The following is a 25153-nucleotide window of genomic DNA, read 5'->3' on the forward strand; positions in this document are numbered from 1 at the left end:
AAAAAAAAAATCGCTTTCAAATCCCAAAAACTCTTCCTCGCTAATGTTGGATCACTGTCTTCAAATAATGCAGTGTCTTCAGTGCCATCAAGGGCATTGCTAATTCCAGTCTTCTTGAAAGACTATAATTATTTTACCACTTATATTTCTCCAAGATTCCTTAACCCATTCACACACCTGTGCAATAGTGGGCCTCTTCGTTCTTCCTAGTGGGTGTGAGGTCATGATCGGGTTCTCCCATCCATTTGTTCCACCCTTCTCTCATATTCTTAAATAGTTTGTTTATGGACACATCCAAAGGCTGCAATTGGCATGTCAGTCTATCAGTCTATCAGGTAGTTGTCATTCCTGATAGACTGATAGACTGGCATGTCAGTCTATCAGGAATGACAACTACCTGTGTTGAATTCCCTCACCCTCTTTTTAATGACTTCAGTTCTATGGGCTCTGAACTGGTCCGAAATGAGAAGAGATGGTTTCCTTAAGAGACCACCACAACGTATTGCCCACATTTTTTGGAACCATAAATTCATTCCAGATTCATCTATCCATTCTTTTGGATGAACATGAACAAATACACCTGGAATTTTTCCCTTAGGTGGAGTTTTTCTTTTAAATATTAAAAATGGTGGTAGTTTTGTGCCATGTAAGTGCACAAAACTACCACCATTTTTAATGCACCATCCAACACAGTAGTGTTGGATGGTGCATCGAAAGTTAGTGGGACCTCGTCCATATTTCCTATTTGGCCATGTTCAAAAGAAGTTCGTTTTTGTGCTTTTATTACAAATTTATGGAATTAGAGTATTTTTTCTTCATAATCTGCTGGTAATTTTTGTGCAACTGATGTTTTTCTACTCATTGATAAACCATGCCTTTGCATGAATCAGTAACACCAACCTTCTGCCAGAAAAATTTCCTGAATGGTGATGGTGTCTGCCCAGATGACAGTGCGCTGAGCCATTGGGCATTTGTTGTGCAGGAATGGTTTGAGGAACACAGTTCTGACTTCCAGCATATCGATTGGCCTCCAAACTCTCCCAATATCAATCCCATAGAGTACTTGTGGGACACTATGGAAAGGCATATCAGGCGTCTGGATACACCAATCACCTCCATACCTGCATTGCTGACCACATTACACACAGCTTGGTTGGCCATACCTCCCGAACACTTCCGACATCTTGTTGAATCAACGCCGCGTCGGATAGCTGCTATACTGAGGGCAAAAGGAGGACTTACGAAGTATTAGGTAATTCAGTGATCACTCAGTGTATATTTCTTTTTGGCACCAACATCACGGAGAGAAAAAATAATTTAAGGAATAAACTCAGACCCACTACTAGCTCTAGGAAGTCGAGCAAGAAACACCCGTTTATCATGAGTTATGCATTGGCAAAAGTTAGTGATAGGGCTGTGTGTGTGTTAAATTTTGCAGCATGCCATAAATTTTTGTTTTTTTGCAGCACATCAGTTGGGCATGTCTATTTGGTTTATGAATATTTCAAAATGCTTCTTCTTACTGTGATTATTTTTGGGATAAAAAATAAAAACAGCATGATGCATTATCAATAAGTAGTGCATGAGCAAATGGAACAGTTAATACTGACTTCTTTATTACGATGTTCTCACATTGAAGATTGTTAGATGTTATGCGTGTTGCTCTTACAATAATATTGATTAGCATGCAAAATTAATGTTATATATTAATTTATTTATTAATTTTAAATGTTTATATTTAAAATTAATAATATATTTATATTTACACCGATGAGCCAAAACATTATGACCACCTACCTAATATGATGTTGGTCCTCCTTGTGCAGCCAAAACAGCTCATACCCGGCGAGGCATGGATGCTACAAGATTTCTAATTGTGTCTTGTGGTATCTAGTACCAACACGTAACCAGCAGATCCTTTAACTCCTGTAAGTTCCATGGAATTCCAAAGAATTAGAGGAAAATCTTAATCAGTTATGCACAGTTAGTAAGGATTTTGGACTAAAAATGAATATGGCTAAAACAAAAGTAATGATGAACAAGTATGCCATAGAAAGGGAAATAATGATTGAAGGAGCAGTAATTGAAAAGGTGGAGTCATATACTTATCTGGGACAAGTTATTAGCTGTAATAATGATAAATGGCTGGAAGTCAAGAGAAGAATAAATTTTGGATGGATAGCATTCAGGAAATATAGTCACATACTGAAGAGCAATATCCCAGTTTGTCTGAAACGTAAAATAATGAACCAATGTATACTCCCCACCATGACTTATGGAAGTGAAACTTGGCCACTCACCAAAAGAATGGAAGAGAAGCTGAGAACTACACAGCGAAGAATGGAACGAATTATATTGGGAATCAGACTGTTAGATAAGAAGAGAAACACATGGATTAGGCAGCAAACTCAAGTAAAGGACATTCTTATCAAAACTAAAGAACTAAAATGGTCTTGGGCAGGACACATAGCTCGAAGACATGATGACAGATGGACTAAGAAAATAACAGAATGGTACCCAAGAGGAGCTAAAAGAAACCTGGAAGACAAAGGTGGACCAATGAGGTGGATAGATGAAATTCATGAGTTTTTGGGTAGTAAATGGATGGCCAGTGCTCAAAACAGAAGGAACTGGAAAGTTGCTGGAGAGGCCTTTATCCTGCAGTGGATTGAAAATGGCTGATGATGATGATGAAGTTCCATGGTTGAGGCGCTGCAGATCAGAGTTGCTGTTCCAACACAAACCACAGATGATAGATGGGATTGATGTCTGAGGAATTTGGAGGCCAGAGCAATACCTGGAAGTCTTCCTCATGTTCCGTGAACCAGTCTCGAACAATCCGGGCAGAGTGGCATGGCGCATTATCTTGCTGAAAGATGGCACTGCCAGAGGGGAAGACCGTTGCCATGAAATGGTGTACCTGATCAGCAATGACGTTTAGGTAGGTGGATGGCTGGACCCAAGGTATCCCAGCAGAACATCGCCCAAAGCATGACACTGCTGCCACTGGCTTGTTTTCGTCCCACTGTGCATACAGGTGCCATCACTTCCCCAGGTAAACGATGCACATGTAACAGGCCATCCACATGGTGCAACAGGAAACTTGATTCATCAGACCAGACAACCTCAAATCACTCAAGGTCCAGTTTCAATGCTCGCATGCCCATTGTAGGCACTGTCGCCGGTGAACCATGGTTAGCATGGGCACTCGGAGCGGCCTGTGGCTACGCAGCCCCATTTTCAGCAGGGTTTGGTGTACTGTGTGTATGTTGTGACACATTAATCCCGTCACCAGCATTCCAATTATCGTCGAGTTGCGCCACAGTCACCCTTCTGTTGCCACGTACCATCCAGGAGAGCCTTTGCTCACTTCGAACATCAATGAGCTGTGGTCGTCCAACGCCTCACCGGTGGTTCGTGGGTCTTTCCTCCTCAGACCACTTTAGGTAGGTACTAACCACCGCTGACCTTGAGCACCCCACCAGCTGTGCTGTTTCGGATATGCTCTGACCCAGTCGTCTGACCATTACAATTTGGCCTTTGTCAAACTCGCTTACGTCTGCTGCCTCTGCCATCTGAAGAACAAGAGTAGTACTGATTAACAGAGCTCAATATCAGGTGTTTTTTATACCATGTCCCGACCCAATGTAGTTCATCTGCAGTTGCTTCAATTTGCATAATGACTCACTGGTCATAATGTTTTGGCTCATCAATGTATATTAATTTTATTATATTTAAATAATATATATATATATATATATATAAAATTTATATTTAAAATGAATTTAGAATTAATTAATATATAATCCATTAATTCAGATTTAAAAATTAAATAAGAATTTTTAAATTAAAATAAATTAAAATTAAAATAAAACAAGACAAAACAGTGTCCTCAACATTTTTAGAGACACTAGCTGCCCCAGATCACAATATTCTAGAAAAACTGGATGTCTGGTTGGTCCTACTTATGGTTGGTTTATTTTGGCTAAAAAAAATGATCACTTTACACATGTTCTTTCAAGGAATTTTTTTATTACTTTACACATTCTTTCAACCACATATTTTGCATATTAAGCTTTGATTAATGAAGCATTTTGTTAAGGGTCTAGATAAAGAAGGGAGTGGATTCTGCTTCCTAAGGTTTTTTCCACTTTAACTGATGCAAAACTGAGAGGAAGAATTTCATTGGGCCTCAGAGATTATGTATTTGAAACAAAGCTACAGGATACTGAACTGTTGGCTTGGCATTAAAGTATTTGTGCATGGATGGTGTTAACTTTAGTGCAGTGTTATAAAGATATGGGCTGCTGAACATCCCTGAAAAATTCATTTTCTTCTTTGCCAGCTCAGTTGTTTTCCTAAAAATTTTCGAGATGTAAGTGATAAGCAAAGGAAATGCTTTCTTCAGGAGGACATATTCATGATGGAAAAAGGGTACCATGGTTCCTGGGATACTGCAATAATGGGAGATTGTTGCTGGTTTCTTAAGAGGGGAAGCCAAAATTTACTGTAAGAAATACTCTGAGTGGAAAACATAAGGAAATGTGTTTCCTTAAAACATAAGGAACTGCTAGCTTGGGAGTATACACAGACTAATAGATTAACAATAGCCGCTGTCTGAGGTGAACGTGATTCTTTGCCTGCTTTTATTGGAATGAGCAGTAGCCTAGAAAACAAGGTGCAGAGTATTTCAGAGACTGCTGGGAGTCATTGCGGTACAAGTAAACACATGGGTTGTGTTAGGGTAGCTAAGAATAGGAACAGGTACATGTATACTTGCGTATACACCAATGCTAGGAGCTTGGTAAATAAATTTGATGAATTTGAGGTGTTGGTCAAAACATCAAAGGCAGATATTTTTGGTATATCAGAGACGTGGTGTCACACAGATATAAGGAATGCAGAACTGGGATTTGGCGACTACAATGTGTACAGGAAGGATAGGAAGGGAGGAGGGGTTATGCTATTAGTTAAGAAACACACAAAATCCAAGGAAGCCCAGCCAGTCGACATCGCTGGACAGTGCAGTGTCGAGTCAGTTTGGTGTGACATAAGCACTGGGAGATCAAAATTGAGAACAGGAGTGTGTTATAGGCCTAATGACTCTGATGAGTATAATAAAAAACTGTACAGGGAAATAGAGTGGACCAGTAAATCAGTGTGTCTTATAATAGGGGATTTTAATTTCCCGGATATTTACTGGAATTTGTGAGTTGGTCACTCACACACTAGTAAGCTTTCTGTGGATTTATTAGATGATTGTTTTCTACATCAGCACGTTCGGGAGGCAACTAGAGGGAGTAATATTCTTGATTTGATTATCAATAGTGATTCTCCATGCATTAAGAATCTGCAGATAAAGGAACCACTAGGTGGCAGTGACCACAGTGTGCTGAAGTGGGATTTACTCAAAGAGGTAACTACCATCAGGGGTAAAGGGGAGGGCTTTTGCTTTCATAAAGGCGATTACGGTGGTCTGAGACAGTATTTGAATTCTATGTGGTGGAACCAACTGAAGATGTTAGCAACAGCAAATTCAAAATGGGAGGCATTCAAAGAATTAATCTTGGAAGTCACTAGGCTTTACATACCAACTAAGAAATATTGTTCAGGGTTTAGGCCTAAATGGATGTCAGATGAACTAATGAGACATGTGGCAGAGAAAAAAAAAATGCATGGGATACATATAAATTAATCGATGACATGAAAGCCTATGATAGATATAAGCTGGTCTGTTACAAAGTCACAAAGGAGATTAGGCAGGCAAAGGCAGATTATGAAAATCTTTGGCAAAGGATGCAAAGAAAAACAGCAAAGAGTTCTTTACCTATGTAAAATCTAGAAGGAAGGGGATGAATCAGATTGGTCCACTGGATATTGATGGTTCAGCTGTTGATGATCCTGCTCAGATGGCTAACAAACTAAATAACAAACTAAATGAGTATTTTTCATCTACATTCACACATGAGGAGATATTCAGGGTGGGGAATGCCAGGGGTGAATTAAACTCTGGCAGTGAGTTAGATGATTTTGTAATAACTGAGAGGAAGTGGAGGAGAAATTGTTGAAGATAAACATAAGAAAAGCACCTGGGGTGGATGGGATCTATCCAGTTATATTAAAGGAGGCAGCAAAGGAAGTAAGCAAACTCTTAGCAGCCATAATTATGAGAGCTTCCTTATACTCAGGGGAGGTACCCATGGACTGGAGATTTGCAAATGTGACCCCAATTCACAAAGGAGGATCAAAGGACAACACAAGTAATTATAGACCTGTTAGTTTAACTTCTGTTCCAGGGAAATTAATGGCACTGGTTAAATAAGCACTGCTGGATCATCTAGACAAGACTTCAGTTATTGCTCGGACACAGCATGGTTTTGTTAAGGGGAAGTCTTGCCTGACGAATTTGATTGGATACTATGATGTGGTCACAAAGGAACTGGATGCAGGGAATAACTTTGATATCATATATTTGGATCTTAGAAAGGCTTTTGATACTGTTGCACATGGAAGACTGCTGCACAAATTGGAGCAGTGTGGCATTGGAGGCAAATTGCTGCTATGGATAAAGGGGTGGTTGAGTGGGAGAAGACAGAGAGTGGTAATCAATGGACACTGCTCTTTGTGGACTAATGTTATTAGTGGAGTCCCTCAGGGTTCAGTGTTGGGTCCATTGTTGTTTTCTGTATTTATAAATGATATTGATGATGGTATATATCAGGCTTAATGTCCAAGATTGTAGACGATACGAAGGTTGGCAGGGTTGTTAAGGACAACTAACGATGCTGTTACAACAGGATCTGGAAAAGTTGAGCAGATGGGTTGAGAGGTGGCAAATGAAGTTTAAAAGTGACAAATGTAAAATACTACATATGCGAAGCAGTAATCCCAGAGTATCGTATCAACTCTGTGGTGCTACACTGACAGTGGTAGTGAATGAAAAGGACCTGGGGGTAATTGTGCAGGCAGATATGAAGTTTTCTGAGCAGTGCAGATGGTCTGCATGAGTAGCTCATGGTGTCTTGTCAATGTTATACAGGAATTTTTCTAGCAGGGATAAGGAGGTGATTATCCCCTTGTATAAGGCAATGGTCACGCCACACCTTGAGTACTGTATACAGGCCTGGAGGCCTCATTTTAAGAAGGATGTAGAGCTGTTGGAACGAGTACAGAGAAGGGCAACAAGATTAGTGAATGGAACAAAGGGTTGCTCTTACGAAGAAAGGCTTAAGTTTTGCAAATTACAGTGTCTGGAGACTAGGCACCTGTGAGGTGATCTGATTATGGTGTATAAAGCTTTGAATGGTTTGAGCATGCTCAATGCAGGTGGGATTCTTGCTCAGAATAATTGCCTGATAGGGCATAAATTCAAATTGAGGAAAGACGGTTGTAGGATAGATGTTCGTGAGTTTGCCTTTAGCAAGCAGGTGGTTGATTGCTGGAATAAACTTCCATCTATCATTGTAGAAGTTGATATCTTAAATAGATTCAAGGCAGAACTTGACAAACATTGAGGTGTTTTGACAAACATGAGATGGAAGTTGATAGCCTAAATAAATTTAAGGCTGAGCTGGGCAGGTATTTGGAATGAACGGAGGGGTGAAAGGGGGGCAGTTTTTTCTTTTTTTTTTTGGGCTGATGGTGCATAAGATTGCTTTCTTGCATCGTATGCCTCTACTAATGCTAATGCTAAATAGAGTGTATATAGTACATTATATGTTTGATTAAAGTATTGGAAAGTGAATGAGAGGTCTCCGTAGCTGATTGGCCAGGTGCGGGAGTGCAGTAGCACATGCTCTTTGAGTAGACCGAGGTTCAAGTCCTAGACTGCTAAATACGGTCAATCTGCCAATCTGCACTGGACCAGCATGGCATATTATGGTCCATTTCCTTCAACATGAATCGTTGTGAAAGCTTCCATCCTGCAGTGGGTTGATTATGGCTGCAGTTTCACTTTTTTACATTAAAATGAATGAGACTCATTTTTAAAATAGCATATGTATTATTGTATGATATTTTAAATTGGTCCTTGATTAATTTACTAATATTTTAGTATATCTTTCAATGGAGACAATATTGATATTTTTTGAATCAGCAGATCCTTTAGACCTTTTATAATTTCAAACTTTTTTTTTTTCTTCTTGTTGGCTGTGCGCAATCAGCCTTTCCTTTTTCTGCTGATAAAAAATGTGCATGATCATTAGATGATAAAATCTTTCTTAACCTCTCTTCACTAGCACATAACCAATAAGAAAACTGAATATATTGTCATGTACATCTCACAACAAAAATGGGAACCTTGCATATCACCCAGCAGGAACAACATCAGAATATAACACTGGTCAACTGGTAACATGTCTGCTCTTTGCAGTGTTTGAAATGCTAATACTGTAGAACCTAAAAATCTGTGTGTTATAAAAAATATAAAATTGTGCATGAAAAGTAAATGTAGTGAAAAAAAAAAACATTTTTGACATATTTTTTTAATTTTTTTAAATATCAGCGCAAGTGGGCAGAATTATCTATTGGACAAACTGTTGAAGTTAGGCAGTATACATTTGATCCTAATACTCAATATGTGGCAAAGATTGTATTGGAAGTTGATTTTTTGGAGAAAAAAAGGTAAACTTTAATTTTTATACCTTATAAATAATATATTATATTTTGTATAAGAACAAAACAAGACTGTTTTGTATAAGAACAAATATGTCACGTTTTGTTACTTTAACCGTGCAGTGGTGGTGCCCCTAACTGTTACAAAAATGTTGGCACTGCACCTGACAGGTTTAAACTTTCTTTTTAATTTTATTATTTATTTTTTTTTAAATTCTGCTTGGAGTTTACCAAGCAGAATGTGGTAGAATATCACCTTAAGTACTACATTAAATGAATATCACCTTTGGTGTTTTCATCTTGTTTATTCAAAATAATAATGAAAAAAGATATTAATACATCTTGCAAAAATGCTTCTTTTAAAACTATTAATGTTTAGAACACTTGGGACAGTTCTTTATCATAGACAGTATATCTGCTATTCTTTATTCTCACAGCAGGAAAAATAAAAAAATTTTGAAATCTCCTATTTATTAATTTCTGAAAAACAATCATAAAATTAGACAGAGATTGCTTTAATTTTAAAGCATTCTCTATCTAATTTATGATTATTATTTGAATAAGTAGAAGCCTTTTAGGCTAAATGCTCTAAGTGTGCTCATATACTGTGATTGCAGAGGTCATCCATATGTAATACATGTACATATATAATGTCAAATACATTGTATAATAATAATAAAGGAAGGAAGAAAACTCAGTATCTAACTTATATTAGAAAAAGGTCTAGCCTGTTTGAATAGAAATGACTGAAGCAAACATCAAACTGAAAAAAAAAAGAGAAAACATCCAACATTTTCTGAAACCGAAAGTTGTTAAAAAAACTTTTGCACTAGGCAATACTAGGTGGTAGATGACTCTCATCAACCGGTGCAGTACCACCACTTTGCTTATTGGAGGCTTGAAGTAGTGGAACCCATGTTTAGTCTCCAGAGCTAAGTTCCGGTCAACCCTTCCCCACCTCTTCCATCATGCAGTATTACTGATGACTTTTAAGGTCATGATGAACATCATGGCGAGATCCAATATTCCTTACATTTCGAGGATACAGCTCTAAAATGGTGTTCGCAGGCCGGCCGCTAGTTAGTACAAGGGACCGAACCTATTGGTAACTCTCTAGGAGACTTCTGGATCAGCTAGCGTATAATCTTCCTACCTCTACTCTGCCAGATAGTGACTGGAGGGAGTCCGAGTAGCGTGTATGCGGGGAGTATTGTCGAGGCCATGTTATGTCAAGGATCTGGGTATATTCTGACCAATTGTACACCATATCCAAAAATTCCATTACTTCATACCACATGCCCCTCCCACTTTTTCTTACTTTTTTTTACAATTGAATACACCATGAATTGTCAAACTAATAGAGCAAACTTATCTGTGAAAAGACCTAAACCTCCCAAACACTTCCTAGTTCATTTCACAAATATACGTGGTCTCAATTCTAATCTCAACGATGTCCATTTCCACTTGCAGTCTGCCAAACCCCATGTACTTTTTCTGACAGAATATCAGTAACGGGTTGATTCAACCACTGCTCATCTCGGTTGCCCAAGTTTTTCGTTGTACGATTCCTTTCGCCTCAAAGGTGATACTTGTGCATATGTCCATTCTGATATTCCCTGTCAGAGACTTGGTAATTTGGAATCTCCTCTTTTCGGTGTTCTCTAGTTCTCTCTACCTCATTCTGTCAAATTCATGTGTTGTGTCTACCATTCTCCCAACTCCACTAATCACTTGGAACTCTTTGATTTCCTCTCTTTGCAACTTGACTTTCTGCAGTCCAACTTTCCTAATAGTGAGATAAATTTTCCTTGGTGATTTTAATGTTCACAACTCCAGCAGGCTTCCGTTTTCTAGTCACACCGACCCAGTTGGTTGAGATGCTGAGGCTTTTGCAGTTACTAATGACCTCGCACAGATTGTTCATTTACCTACTAGAATACCGGACAATCCTACCCATACTGCCAACACGCTTGATCTTTTTCTCACAAACAACCCTTCTAAGTACTCGGTTGAAGTGAGTGGTCTTTTAGGTACCTTGGTGATTGTCTCTTCTCCAATGGACCCTTTATCTCATTACTGTTCCCAACTCGTGTTGTTTGGCATTACAAGAATGCAAAATGGTACGACCTGCGAGATTTCTTTTCTTCTTTTCCTTGGTCTGATTACTGTTTCATAACTTCTGATATCAGCATTTGCTCAGATTGTGTCAGTGAAATTATTCTAGTAGGGATGGAATCCTTTATTCCACACTCCAATTTAAAATCTCGTCCTTTATATAAACCTTGGTTTTCCAATAAATGTTGCATATCATAATTGGCTTGTTTCTAATTCTCCAGTTTCATTTTCTGCCTACTCCAAAGCTCGCAACACTTGTAAAGCAGTTACAAAGGGTACTAGGAAAGTTTTGCAATATGACGCAACAATGAATCACAGGAAGCTGCTTGTTGCTGCATGTTGAGACATGTTCATACGTGCATAATAGCCGCCGCGCCAAGTCGATGGGCTCAGTTATTCATTAGTAGTGAGAGTGTAAAGTGCTTGCGATGGCATCGTGGTCACGAAATGAGATAAGGACAGTTTTTCGGTATAATTTCGTGCGTGGTTTAACCATAGACCAGTGATTAGAAGAAATGACTCTTGCACTAGATGATGATTGTCCACATCGTACAACGATATTCAGGTGGTATAGAGAATTCCAAAGGGGAAATTTCACTCTGGAGGATTCTGAGAGGCCGGGAAGGCCACGAACGTCAGTTACGCAAGAAAACGTTACTGCTGTGAGGAAAATGCTTGACGAAAACAGGCGAGTGACCTACCAACAGATAGAGGATACTTTGGGCCGAAATGCACCAGCAATTTGTTCGATTCTGCAAGATCATTTGCACGTGAAGAAACTTTGTTCTCTCTGGGTGCCACATCAACTGACTGAAGAGCAGATGACACGACGTGTGACTTGGTGCCCGGAGATGTTAAAAAAGTTTGATAAGGGACAATCTCGGTATGTGAACAACATCGTGACAGGTGACGAGATTTGGCTGTACTATTACGATCTGCCGACCAAGGGTCAAAACAAAGTTTGGGTCTTTGATGATGACGACACATCCGTAATTGTCAGAAAATCCCGATTTGTAAAGAAGAAAATGATAGCTGTATTTTTCAAATCGAGTGGAATTGTGGAACGTGTCGTTTTGGACACGCAGAAGATAGTCACAGCTAAGTGGTATACTGAACAATGCCTGCCTAAAGTCATTGGATCTATGAAGAACCTGCGGCCAAAGTCAAGAATGGACACCTGGTACCTCCATCACGATAATGCTTCAGCTCACCGCGCCAAAGCCTGCACCGAATATTTGACCATGACAGGACTGAAACTTCTCGAGCACCCTCCCTACAGGCCAGACCTTGCTCCCTGCGACTTTGCACTGTTCCCGCATGTGAAAATGAAGCTAAAAGGGAGGCGGTTTTCTAGTGATGAGGACCTTCTACGGGCTTGGGACAACGAGTGTGCTTTACTCCCTAGTGAAACTTGGCAGAACTGGTTTAAAGATTGGTTTCGGAGGATGGAGAGGTGTATTGAATGTAGAGGAAATTACTTTGAAAAAATTAAATAAACAAAGCTGTATTGCAAAACTTTCCTAGTACCCTTTGTATTAATCAGTCCAAACTAAATTTTGAACAGACTAAGAGTAGAAAACTTGCTTCTTGCTCTAATGATAGCCTAGCATTCTGGTCTCTCGCCAAAGTTATTGGCTGCAAGTTTTGCCCATCACTGCTCCCACCTCTGTCTAAACCAGATGGGTCTATTGTCACTACAGCCAAGGATAAAACCAACCTGCTACCATCCCATTTTTTTTCCAATACATATATTAATGATCTTGGTAAAACACCTCACACCATTCCCAACATGCTCCATTCAATGCCTCCTGTGGTCTTCTATCAAAAGGATGTCAGAAGGATTTTGACGAATCTTGATGCTAAGAAAGCTCCAGTTCCTGATGGTATTTCTCCACTTGTTCTCATAACCTGTGCTCCTGTTCTTTGTCGCCTTTTTTCACTTTCTTATTCCAAAGGTGTTTTTCCTTGTGCTTGGAAATTTGCACATATCCAGACAGTTCCTCTCCCATTTGTCTCTCCCATCCACTGATAATTGGATGGGAGAGACAATTATCAGTTAATCGCCACCTCTTAAACTACCTAGGATCCTTCCGTCTGATCAATGATCGCCAGTATGGATTCCGTCAGTGTCAATCCACTGGTGATAATCTGACTTATGCTACTCATTAATGACAAATTCATTGGAAAAGTTCAGTGAAACATAAGCAGTTGCTCTTGACATCTCAATGGCTTTTGATTGTGTTTGGCACAAAGGTCTTCTAAACAAGCTTCTATCTTATGGTTTGCCAACTGTTTTTTGTAATTGGTTATCCAGTTTTCTCTCTGACCGATCACTGAGGGTGATGGTAGATAGCTCTCTGTCTTCTACCTTCTCCACTAATGCTGGTTTCCCCCATTGTACCAGTGCCTCCGTAGCCAGCTGGAAAGGAGCAGCAGTGCGTAGCACATGCTTCTTGATTAGACCGGGGTTCAAGCCCGTCACCACCAAATACGGAAGATGCGGAAAGGTCAGGGAATGACCACTGCATATCCCGGAGCAATATGGCCTTAGTTGCTAATGCTCCCAAAAACCAAATAACAATCCTCCACGGTTCAGTTATTTCCCCCACTCTTTTCTTCTTGTATATTAATGACCTTCCATTGACCGGAAATCCTAACCATAGTTTTTCCTGCAATAGCACATTGCATTTCAATTCGCAGTTTGAGAAACCTTGCCCTGCTCAATCAGCTTCAACTTCTCGAATATCCACTATCAATTCCTTAATTGCTGATCTCTGGGCAATTCCTCAGTGGGGCAAAGACAACTTAGTTGATTTCAATCCTTCTAAAACTCAGTCTTGTCTTATCTTTCCACTTGCACTGCTTCTATTAGAATAAGCAGCAGCCTGGAGCGAGGGGTGCTGGCGGTTTCAGGGACTGATGGCAGTCATCATGAAACATAAATATATGGGATGTGTTACCAACAGCAAATTCTAAGTGGGAAACATTCAAGAAATTAATCGTGGAAGCTACTAGACGTTTCATTCCTATTAAGAAATATTGTTCAAGATTTAGGCCTAAATGGTTGTCAGATGAACTAATGAGATTCGTGGCAGGGAAGAAAAATGCTTGGGATGCATATAAATTTTCAGGCGACATAGAAACCTGTGGCATATATAAGCTAGTCTGTTCTCATTTTACAAAGGAGAACTGGCAAGCGAAGGCAGATTACGAGAAATCTTTTGCAAAGGATGCTAAGAAAATCAGCAAGGATTTCTTTACTTATATAAACTCTAAAAGAAAGGGGATGAATCAGATTTGTCCACTTGATATCGATGGTTAAGCCATAATTATGAGTGCATCTTTGAACTCAGGGGAGGTTCCCCACAGACTGGAGATGTGCAAATGTATCCCAAATTCACAAAGTGGGATTGAAGGGTGACAATTACAGACCAGTTAGTTTAACTTCTGTTCCTGGTAAAATAATGGGGTCACCGGTTAAAGATGCATTGCAGATCTAGACAAGATTGCAGCAATAATTCAGACACAGCATGGGTTTGTTAAGGGAAAGTCTTGTCTGACAAATTTGATTGGATGCTATGATGTGGTTACAAAGGAACTGGATGTAAAAAATAATTTTGATATCATATACAGCGGATTCCAGTTATTTGGGCCACCGGTTAATCGGGGTAGCCGTTTATTTGGGGAAAATCTTAAAAAACAGAAACCAATCGAGAAAATAGCCAGGGTTTACTTCACTTAATTGGGCCAGCATGCCGTTTAATCGGGGCAGGAGACCGCAGTACTGGAGATTACCCTATGATTGTCTTCGACGGTACCGTGTGGTTCGGTCGAAATTCTGGAGGTCACAACCATAAAACAATAAAAAAAATTAGCAGTCACCTGTTTATTGGGCTTTTCTGTTAGTGAAATCTATCATAAATGGACAGTAAACTCGATCTTACTGAATTTGCGATAACACCAACAGCTGGAATTCTGTGGTTTATTATGGTGAAATGTGTTTACACTTCCATGAAATCTTCAATCATATAAAAAAAATTCAGAATTCAGAAAAAAAATTTTAGATCTTCTCTTCATTCCTATTTTTAAAGCTTTGTAACTCGTTACTCTGTTCTCACTTGCGCGTTTTGTGTTACTTGCAATTTGTGTGTGCCGTGTTCTTTGTTATTGATTGCTTATCTTTTTACTGTTTTAAATTTTAACCCCCTCCCCCTTTACAATTGGTTCACTGTACAATCAAATCACGTTATGATGGAGTCACCACAAATGTCAGGGAACAGAAATGTCAACTAGTTCGTATGTACATATTACAGTACATATTAATTATTCCGATTATCACGTATAGTCTTCCGATTGTCACGTATCATTTGATTTTTTTTTGGGGATTTCCCTGACTTCCAATAATAAAGGGTAAATTTGTGCTTAATATATCTTTGCTTTTATAGCCTGTGGATAATATTCCTCCTATTTTTGCTAATTAGAATCGCTGTTTAATAGAATTAAAATTCAATTCACAAACGTGATCACAATGACCGGCACTTACTGCACATCGTATAGTGAATGGTACTTTACTGTGGTGACTCCATTGTAACGTGATTTGATTGTACAGTGAACCAATTGTAAAGGAGGGGGTACATTGTATTTTTAACTATTTACGTGAAACTTCGGATAATTGGGCAGCAGCTTAATCGTGCCAAAATGCACTAGTCCCGATGTGTCCCAAATAACCGGAATTGGACTTACTTGGATTTCAGGAAAGCTTTTGGCACTGTTGCACATGAAAGAATACTGTACAAATTGGAGCAGAATGGTATTAAAGGTAAGTTGCTACAATGGATAAAAGGGTGGTTGAGTGGGCAGAGACAGAGGGTGGTAGTTAGTGGATGCTGCTCTTCGTGCACTAATGTTATTAGTGGAGTTCCACCTGTTCGGTGTTGGGCCCACTGTTGTTTTGTATATTTATTAATGATATTGATGAAGGTCTATCAGGCTTAGTTGTGAAGTTTGCAGATGATACTAAGGTTAGCAGGGTTGTTAATGACAGTAATGGCAGTGTGCTACTGCAACAGGATTGAGAAAATTTGGGCAGATGGGCTGAGAAGTGGCAATTGAAGTTTAACATTGACAAATGCAAAGTACTGCATATAGGTAGAAGTAATCCCAGAGGAACGTACCAACTGTGTGGTACTACACTTAGGGTGGTAGAAAATGAAAAAGACCTGGGAGTATTTGTGCTGTCAGATATGACGTTTTCTGAGCAATGCAGATAGGCTGCAAGAGCAGGTCGTGGGGTTTTCTCAATGATATAGAGGAATTTTGCTAGCAGGGAAAAGGAGGTGATTATCCCTTTGTATAAGGCAATGGTCAAGGCATGCTTTGAGTACTGCATATCGGTCCAGAGTCCTCATTTTCGAAAGGATGTAGATTTGCTTGAACGTGTACAGAGAAGGGCAACGAGATTGGTGTGGGGAATGAAAGGATCCTCTTACCAAGAGAGGCTTAAGTTCTGCAAATTGCAGCAGCTGGAGACTAGCCACCTGCGAGGTGATCTGATTGAAGTGTATAAGGCCTTGAATGGGTTGAGCATGCTGAATTCTGATGGGAATCTTCCACTTGCTCAGATTATGAAAACCTAAGGGGGTATAAATTCAAATTGAGGAAAGACAGTTGTAGAATAGATGTGCGGAAATTTGCCTTTAGCCAGTAGGTGGTTAATTGCTGGAACAAACTTCCATCTGTCATTGTGGAAGTTGATAGCTTAAATAAATTCATAGAGGAAGTGGACAAACATTTAGAGGGAATGGTTGTGTAAAAATTTTTTTTTTTGACTGATGATACATAATCCCAGAGCTTATACACTTGCTTTCTTGCATTACATGCCTCTATTACTATCTCGCAGAAAGGATTCTTCAGCTTCTATGCTTATCTTTGGTGACACTCTGATTTTTAGGCCAGATTATATCTCTCTCTCTTTTGGGGATTTCCCTGACTTCCAATCTCTTTTGGCACAAGCACATTACAAATATTGCTTCCTCTGCTTCTAAAATACTTGATTTTCTCTTTCGCCCTTGGCATTACTTTTCTTCCAAACAGCTGTTCACTGTGTACAAATCACAAATGCATCCTAACATGGAATATTGCTTCCACATCCTGGGTGGTGTCCACAAAACGTCTCTCAGGCTTGTAGATTCCATTCAGAAGAGGATAATTAGGTTAATTAATGACATCTCTAACATAGTCTCTCCATAGTCTCTGTATAGAATTCTCTCCACTCTGTTGCATGCCTTTTCTACAGATACTTCCATGGGCACTGTTCTTCTGAGTTTGTTTCTATAATTCCCGCTCTCTCTTTCAAAACAGTCTGAACACGTGGTGCCACCAGCCAGCATCCATTTGCTGTCCAACTTCAAACCCACTGAACCAACTTTTCATCTTCCTCGATTATTCAACTGCCGTTTTCTGGAACAACCTTCCTTCATTCGTATTTCCTGAAAATTACAGTCAACAGAAGTTCAAGTCTAATGTCAACAAAAATCTTCTTTCGTTTTCTCAACCTCCAGTCCATGCACAGTACTAAGTACTATAGGTTCCAGTACCTCTCATGTTTGGGGTTTTCATAAAAAAAAAACTTAATCTCATTACATGTGATTTGTTGGACAAGAGTTTTAGCAATTATCTTTTATAGTCTCAATCCCAGGGTTTATTTGTTCCCTGAGGATATCATTACTTAATTGGGGGGGGGATGTTGATACACTTAAGTATATGTGATAATAATCTGATAAATAGAAATAAAAATGCAAAATAAAAAAATGTTGAAATTAAAATATGATAGAATAAGACAATTTAATATTTCATATATTAAATTAAATTTAATTACTGAAATAAATAAACTGAATTATATAATATTGTTGGAAAACTTTACCTGTTAAAATCTCAAGTTTCTAGCATAATTGTAGAGATTTATATAGGTCATCTGTTAGATAGTATAAATCAGAGCTGTAATGCTCAATACATTCTATGTTGATATCAATATTTGTAAAATAATAATAAGAGGAGTTTACTTCAATATAGTATGTAGAACACTTTCATATGATACCCTCCAGAAATTAAAACGAATCGAAAAACTTACATTAGAGTAACAAATAATTAAAAACCAATTTAACACAATTAAAAAGAATTTAACGAAAATTTAACAATATTGAATCGGCAGTTGGAGAGAGAGTACAGATGAATCCTTTTTTATGAGATTTTTCACACTCTCTTAATATATCAGCATTTGAAACAAATACACCAACCATTTAACTATAGTGGTTTAATACTGAATGTACCAAACGATACTACACTGTAAAATAATATATGCAAAAAACTGATATACAAAATAAAATTTGCGATAAAAATTTTAAATATACAATAAAATATAAATAAAATATTTAAAATACAATAAAATTAAAAGCGATAAAACATTGACTGAAGCTTTCGGGGGCTTCCGCCTCCTTTCTCAACAACAATGATGTTTAAGCAACACATCCTTAAGTAACAGGCTCACAGCACACGTGGCTGACCAGGCGCATGCTCAATATTTCTTCCATGTGAACCAGAACCGGAAGTGGCTCAGGAGCGTGGAAATATAAAACGCTCGTCTTTTGCCAGGACCACGGCTTCCAGCAGGGGGTGAAATCGAACACCCATGTCCCTATTCATGAATAGGGACAGGGGTGTTCGATATTTCCATGCTCCCGAGCCGCTTCCGGTTCTGGTTCACATGGAAGAAATATTGAGCATGCGCCTGGTCAGCCACGTGTGCTGTCCAGACCACCCCTGTCCCTATTCACGAATAGGGACAGGGGTGTTCGATTTCAACCCCTGCTGGAAGCCGTGGTCCTGGCAAAAGACGAGCGTTTTATATTTCCACGCTCCTGAGCCGCTTCCAGTTCTGGTTCACATGGATGAAATATTGAGCATGTGCCTGGTCAGCCACGTGTGCTATGAGCCTGTTACTTAAGGATGTGTTGCTTAAACATCATTGTTGTTGAGAAAGGAGGCGGAAGCCCCCGAAAGCTTCAGTCAATGTTTTATCACTTTTAATTTTATTGTATTTTAAATATTTTATTTATATTTTATTGTATATTTAAAATTTTTATCGCAAATTTTATTTTGTAAATCAGTTTTTTGCATATATTATTTTACAGTGTAGTATCGTTTGGTACATTCAGTATTAAACCACTATAGGTAACGGTTGGTGTATTTGTTTTAAATTCTGGATATGTACTCTCCCAACCTTAGAGGCCTTTTTGAAGATATTATCAGCATTTGATATGTTATTTTTTTCGGTTCTAGTATTGCAAAATAATTTTTTACTATCTTCATACTTTTGAAATGATTTTTAATTTGTATTATAATTTTGTCTAAAACATAGTAAATAACACTGATCTTAAAAAAGCCGATTTCTATTATCAAATAAAAAAATCTGAAGCTAATTCATCGTACTGTCTTTTAGTTCTACGTTGTCGTTTGTCTTCAAATTTGTAATCTACCCCAAATCCTTGGCAAATTGCTCAGATTTGTATTTAATTTGTTCGTATGAATTTCAAATGTTTTGTAAATTTTTACTGTCTCAATCCAATAAAGATACATTCATCAAGGTCTATACTCTATATCAGGGGTGGCCAATGAGTTGATTGCGGCTTTAATTTTGGTCGATCACACGAATTTTAAATATACAGTCATCCCTCGATTTGTGCGGCCAGGTATACTACCAAAATTTTATATTGCACAGTTTCGCTACCTGTGCGTTATTTTATTTATTTTTTTTTTTTAACGAAGCTTCAAAAATAGGAATGAAGAGCAGATTTTGAAAATTTATTTTAATTTTTATTTTGCATGATTGAAGATTTCATTGAAAGAGAAACGCATTTCACCATTATAACGTAAAATACCATAGAATTCCAGCTGTAGATATTGCAAATGCAATAAGATTGAGTTTGCTACCCGTTTACAATTAGATTGCACTAACAGAAAAGTGCAAATTGTTTTTATTGTTCTATGGTCGTGACCTCCAGAAATAGCTTTAGAGAAATATCATTCAAAACTGATTCTTATAAGGATATAACCAAACAGAGCAATAAATGGTGGTGTGTTTGTCCTGTTATTTTGGAAACAACTTCCTCATTCGGGAATCCTCTTCATCAATTATCCTACGTTAGCTGTTCAGACAGAATATTTTTCCGGTCCGTGCAACTTAAAGTGTTTTAATCAGTAAGCATTTCTTTTGCTGATTTAATAACTGGACAGTAATTATACGTTAATTTAATACCTTTTGATTATGTATAAATATAGTGCAAATGCATCAGGAATACATAGCTATATCTGAATAAATCAGATTATTAATAAAACGGCATCGTTTTAAGTTATATCTCATATTGTGAATACCTTCACAACGAGTTGCCATGATATTGCACTACTTCGAATAAGTAACGCTTCACCTAAGGAGAAGACTAATGTTACTTATTCTCAGATGGATACCACCACCCAGACGGCACCGTTTCAGGGCTATTTGGCCCTTCTTCGGTGGGTGGGTAGGTACCCAAGTGATGCAATGATGGCAAAACAGTTATGAAGTATAACTCCACAATATGAGAGATGCCTGATGATGTATCATGTATTTAGACTCAAGCGTTTAGGGCATAAGCCTCAAGCTATGAAGGAGTCTAGACTATGTATAAATATAGTGCAAATGCATCAGGAATACATAGCTATATCTGAATAAATCAGATTATTAATAAAACGGCATCGTTTTAAGTTATATCTCATATTGTGAATACCTTCACAACGAGTTGCCATGATATTGCACTACTTCGAATAAGTAACGCTTCACCTAAGGAGAAGACTAATGTTACTTATTCTCAGATGGATACCACCACCCAGACGGCACCGTTTCAGGGCTATTTGGCCCTTCTTCGGTGGGTGGGTAGGTACCCGAGTGATGCAATGATGGCAAAACAGTTATGAAGTATAACTCCACAATATGAGAGATGCCTGATGGTGTATCATGTATTTAGACTCAAGCGTTTAGGGCATAAGCCTCAAGCTATGAAGGAGTCTAGACTATGTATAAATATAGTGCAAATGCATCATAACTTAAAACGATGCCGTTTTATTAATAATCTGATTTATTCAGATATAGCTATGTATTCCTGATGCATTTGCACTATATTTATACATAGTCTAGACTCCTTCATAGCTTGAGGCTTATGCCCTAAACGCTTGAGTCTAAATACATGATACACCATCAGGCATCTCTCATATTGTGGAGTTATACTTCATAACTGTTTTGCCATCATTGCATCACTCGGGTACCTACCCACCCACCGAAGAAGGGCCAAATAGCCCTGAAACGGTGCCGTCTGGGTGGTGGTATCCATCTGAGAATAAGTAACATTAGTCTTCTCCTTAGGTGAAGCGTTACTTATTCGAAGTAGTGCAATATCATGGCAACTCGTTGTGAAGGTATTCACAATATGAGATATAACTTAAAACGATGCCGTTTTATTAATAATCTGATTTATTCAGATATAGCTATGTATTCCTGATGCATTTGCACTATATTTATACATAGTCTAGACTCCTTCATAGCTTGAGGCTTATGCCCTAAACGCTTGAGTCTAAATACATGATACACCATCAGGCATCTCTCATATTGTGGAGTTATACTTCATAACTGTTTTGCCATCATTGCATCACTCGGGTACCTACCCACCCACCGAAGAAGGGCCAAATAGCCCTGAAACGGTGCCGTCTGGGTGGTGGTATCCATCTGAGAATAAGTAACATTAGTCTTCTCCTTAGGTGAAGCGTTACTTATTCGAAGTAGTGCAATATCATGGCAACTCGTTGTGAAGGTATTCACAATATGAGATATAACTTAAAACAATGCCGTTTTATTAATAATCTGATTTATTCAGATATAGCTATGTATTCCTGATGCATTTGCACTATATTTATACATAGTCTAGACTCCTTCATAGCTTGAGGCTTATGCCCTAAACGCTTGAGTCTACCTTTTGATTTAAAATGAATACTACGAAAAAGAGTAAAATGTATCATTTTCATCAAGAGTGGGAACTAGAATACTTTTTGTAATGGTGAAAGAAAAATGTTGCTGTTTGATTTGCAATGCTTCCGTGGCTATACCCAAAAAAGGAAATTTAGAAAGGTACTTCAATGTACTCCATGGTAAATACCAGTCGGATTTTCCGCCAAATAGTGACCTTAGAAAAAATAAATTAGAAGAACTTAAATCTAGATTATTCACGCAACAAAATTTCTTCATGACACCTAATTTACAATCTAAAGCAGTAACTGTAGCATCATTTAAAGTGAGTCATCTTCTTGCAAAAATAATGTAAATCATTTTCTCATGGTCAATTCATCAAAGATGCATTTTTAGAAATAACAGATTCTCTTTTTGAAAATTTTAAGAACAAAAATGAAATTAAAAGTGCCCTTCAAGATCTGCAATTATCTCGAAATACTGTGATGCGACACATCAAAAAAATGAGTAAAAATGTGAACAATTGCTTGCTCATATTGCTAATTTACAACTGGATGAATCTACAGACGTCAGTGATACAGCCCAATTGCTCGTTTTTGTTGGTATGGTTTTTGATTATTTTGCCATTCAAACATTTTATTGAAAAAATTAAATTAAATTACCACTATTTAAGCTCGTACCAGTAACAACAGATGGAGCTTAAAGCAGTGACGGGGCATCTTAACTGTGTCATCGCATTGTGCTAAAAAGATGATGAATTCCCAGATTTTTTGAGTTACCACTGTATCATCCACCAACAAGTGTTAGCCAGTAAAAGATTAAATACTAAAAGTGTTATGGACATCGCTTTCAAAATTGTGAATTCCATCAGAGGACAATCTCTTCAAGGAGACTTTTCAAAATGCAACTCGATGAAAAAGAACCAGATCTGATATTATACACAGATATGAGGTGGCTGAGTCGGAGTAACTTTCTACAGAGATTTGAAAATTTGCTGAATGAAATTAAAAAAATTGTTGATCAAATGGGATATGATTATCAGCAGCTACAAGATACGGAGTGGTTGTGTGATCTGGCTTTTTTGGCAGATTTTACCAGTAAATTAAGAATTTGGAATTACAAATAAAAAATAAAAATGTGGGTCACATGATTAGTAGTATTTCTGCATATAAATATCAATTTTTGGCAATGGCTAAGGATCTCAAAGGAAAAAAAATTCGATCATTTTGCAAATATGCAAGGTCATTTACAAAAACATTCTAATTTTGAATTTAATAGTGAGAAATATGTTTCTGAAATTGAGAATGTTGTGGACGATTTTGAAACCAGAATCAGTGATTTTAAAACAATTGAAGACATTGTTCAATATATTTCTTATCCATGTCCACTTAGATACGAAACAAATTGCAGAAAAAATCGCTGCGATTTTTCACGTGGAGAAAATATTACTTGAAAATGAAATTATTACATTGCGAAACGGTATCTTCATAAAAGCCAGATCATCAGAAGAAGGCTTTTGGAAATATATTTGCCGAGAAAAGTACCCAAATGTAAAAAAATGCAGTGAACTTTTAAATTTCTGTTTTGGTTCGATATGGCTGTGTGAATCGGCCTTTTCGTATTTGAAACAAACAAAGACGAAGAATCGCTCTGCTCTTATGGACTTGCATATAGAAGATTCTTTACGGTTGGACTTATCACAGTATATTCCCGATTTTGAAAGCTTGGCAGATGACATGAAGACACAAAAACTTCACATAAATTAAAATTTTAAATACATATGAATTTAAAATAAGAATTTTGAATTGTATTGGATTTTAAAATTTATGAACAACATTTTTCAATATGTGTTGATTGACTTTTTTAACCTTGTGCAATTAAATTTTTGAGATGGTAGATCTCGTAGAACACATTTTGAAGGAAAAAAGTAGATCGCATCACAAATTAAGTTGGCCACCCCTGCTCTATATCACGCTTCTGTAGAGTTTTTGAAGCATAATTAATTTCACACATCACGTTATTCAAAAATATACAAATGAAAATAAAATCAAATGTCATCATTTGCTTCATTATTCTAAGCGCTTTGTCTCGGTCTGCTTTTGTAGTTGACTTAAGATTAATTTCTGTCAAAGCTTTTATAATATCCACAAAACGAACTTTCATCTGTTATAGACTGTAATCTAGAAGACCAGCAAGTAGGGTTGAGTTTTTTTAATGTTAACTTCACATTCCCCAGTAAATTTAGAAAGAAGATCCTATCTTTTTGTACTATTTCCAAAAAAATTATACAAATTTTGAAGAATGTCGAAAAATTATGAAATGTTTTTACAACAATTTACGCTATCATTAATAACTAAATTTAAATTGTGACTTGCACAATGAATGTACTCTGCATTTGATTGGATCCTTTTAATGCGTGACTGCACACCATTATAAACCCACTCATGGCATTAGCCCCATCATATCCCTGACCATAAAATTTTTCAATGGGAACATTTAGTTTGTGTAATATTTTCATTATATTATCCGTCATCATTTCTGCCGAATGATCGATGATTCATGTCATAGAATCCTAAAAGCATTCCACAAATTTCAAAATCTTTGGATTTTTCATTTTCATTGCGAATTATGTGAACATGTCATACAGTAACACTTAATTGATCTTTTTTTTTGGTGAGATCTTTAGTATCTAAAATTGATGAATAGAATGGTGCTGAATTAATTTTGAGTGTTAATTCTTTTGTTAATTTGGTACCTAAACATTCTATTAACTCATTTTGGATAGTGGGGCTTAAATGAAATATTGAACCAGATGGCTTATTAATAATTTGTTTCATTATGTCATCATAATAGGAAAGTAAATGGACTTGCGATAAAAAATTGCTGTTGTAATCTTCCAAAAATCCTTCCTGATGACTACAAAATGCTGAAGAATTTTTAGCCAACATAAAGCATTATCCAAAATAACTGTTCTAGTACCATTTTTGAAAATGAGGATCTGTATCTTACTTGTTCCTCAAGATCTTTATCAATCATTGCATTCTTTTGCCACATTTCATGTATAGCACATGCCTCGATACGATGTTGAGAAACACTGAGTTTTTATCCGAAAAGATAGATTTTTCCAATCTCGTAGTCTGGAACGCCACTGATTTTTAATATTTGAAAACAGCCAGCATGGTTGGCAATAAGCAGCATCTAAAATTCGTGGGTAGCACAGCCACAAACGAGGAACTGGACCATACATTGAAGTAGAATAGTAGTGTGTGTCATTAAAACTTCTGTTTTGTTGTTCAGGATCTCTGAGGTGACAAACTCATGACCTTTCTTTTTGTTTCATCGGAAATGTTGATGGCCACGCTTTCTCCAAGATCG

The 25153-nt window shown here is 37.5% G+C and overlaps 1 protein-coding gene across 1 annotated transcript in view; it reads left to right on the forward strand.

Annotated features, from left to right (window-relative positions):
* The window catches only part of LOC150075741 (vesicle-fusing ATPase 2-like), a 243134-nt gene that overhangs the window by 21822 nt on the left and 196159 nt on the right, over nt 1-25153 (forward strand). Inside the window, exon 4 of the mRNA XM_090387859.1 lies at nt 8504-8622. Within this exon, the coding sequence (XP_090243985.1) occupies nt 8504-8622 (119 nt within the window). The remainder of the gene's footprint in view (nt 1-8503; nt 8623-25153) is intronic.

This window comes from Mastigoproctus giganteus, chromosome 13 (genome assembly GCF_048544385.1).
Source record: "Mastigoproctus giganteus isolate SK-2022 chromosome 13, ASM4854438v1, whole genome shotgun sequence".
Taxonomy (NCBI): domain Eukaryota; kingdom Metazoa; phylum Arthropoda; class Arachnida; order Uropygi; family Thelyphonidae; genus Mastigoproctus; species Mastigoproctus giganteus.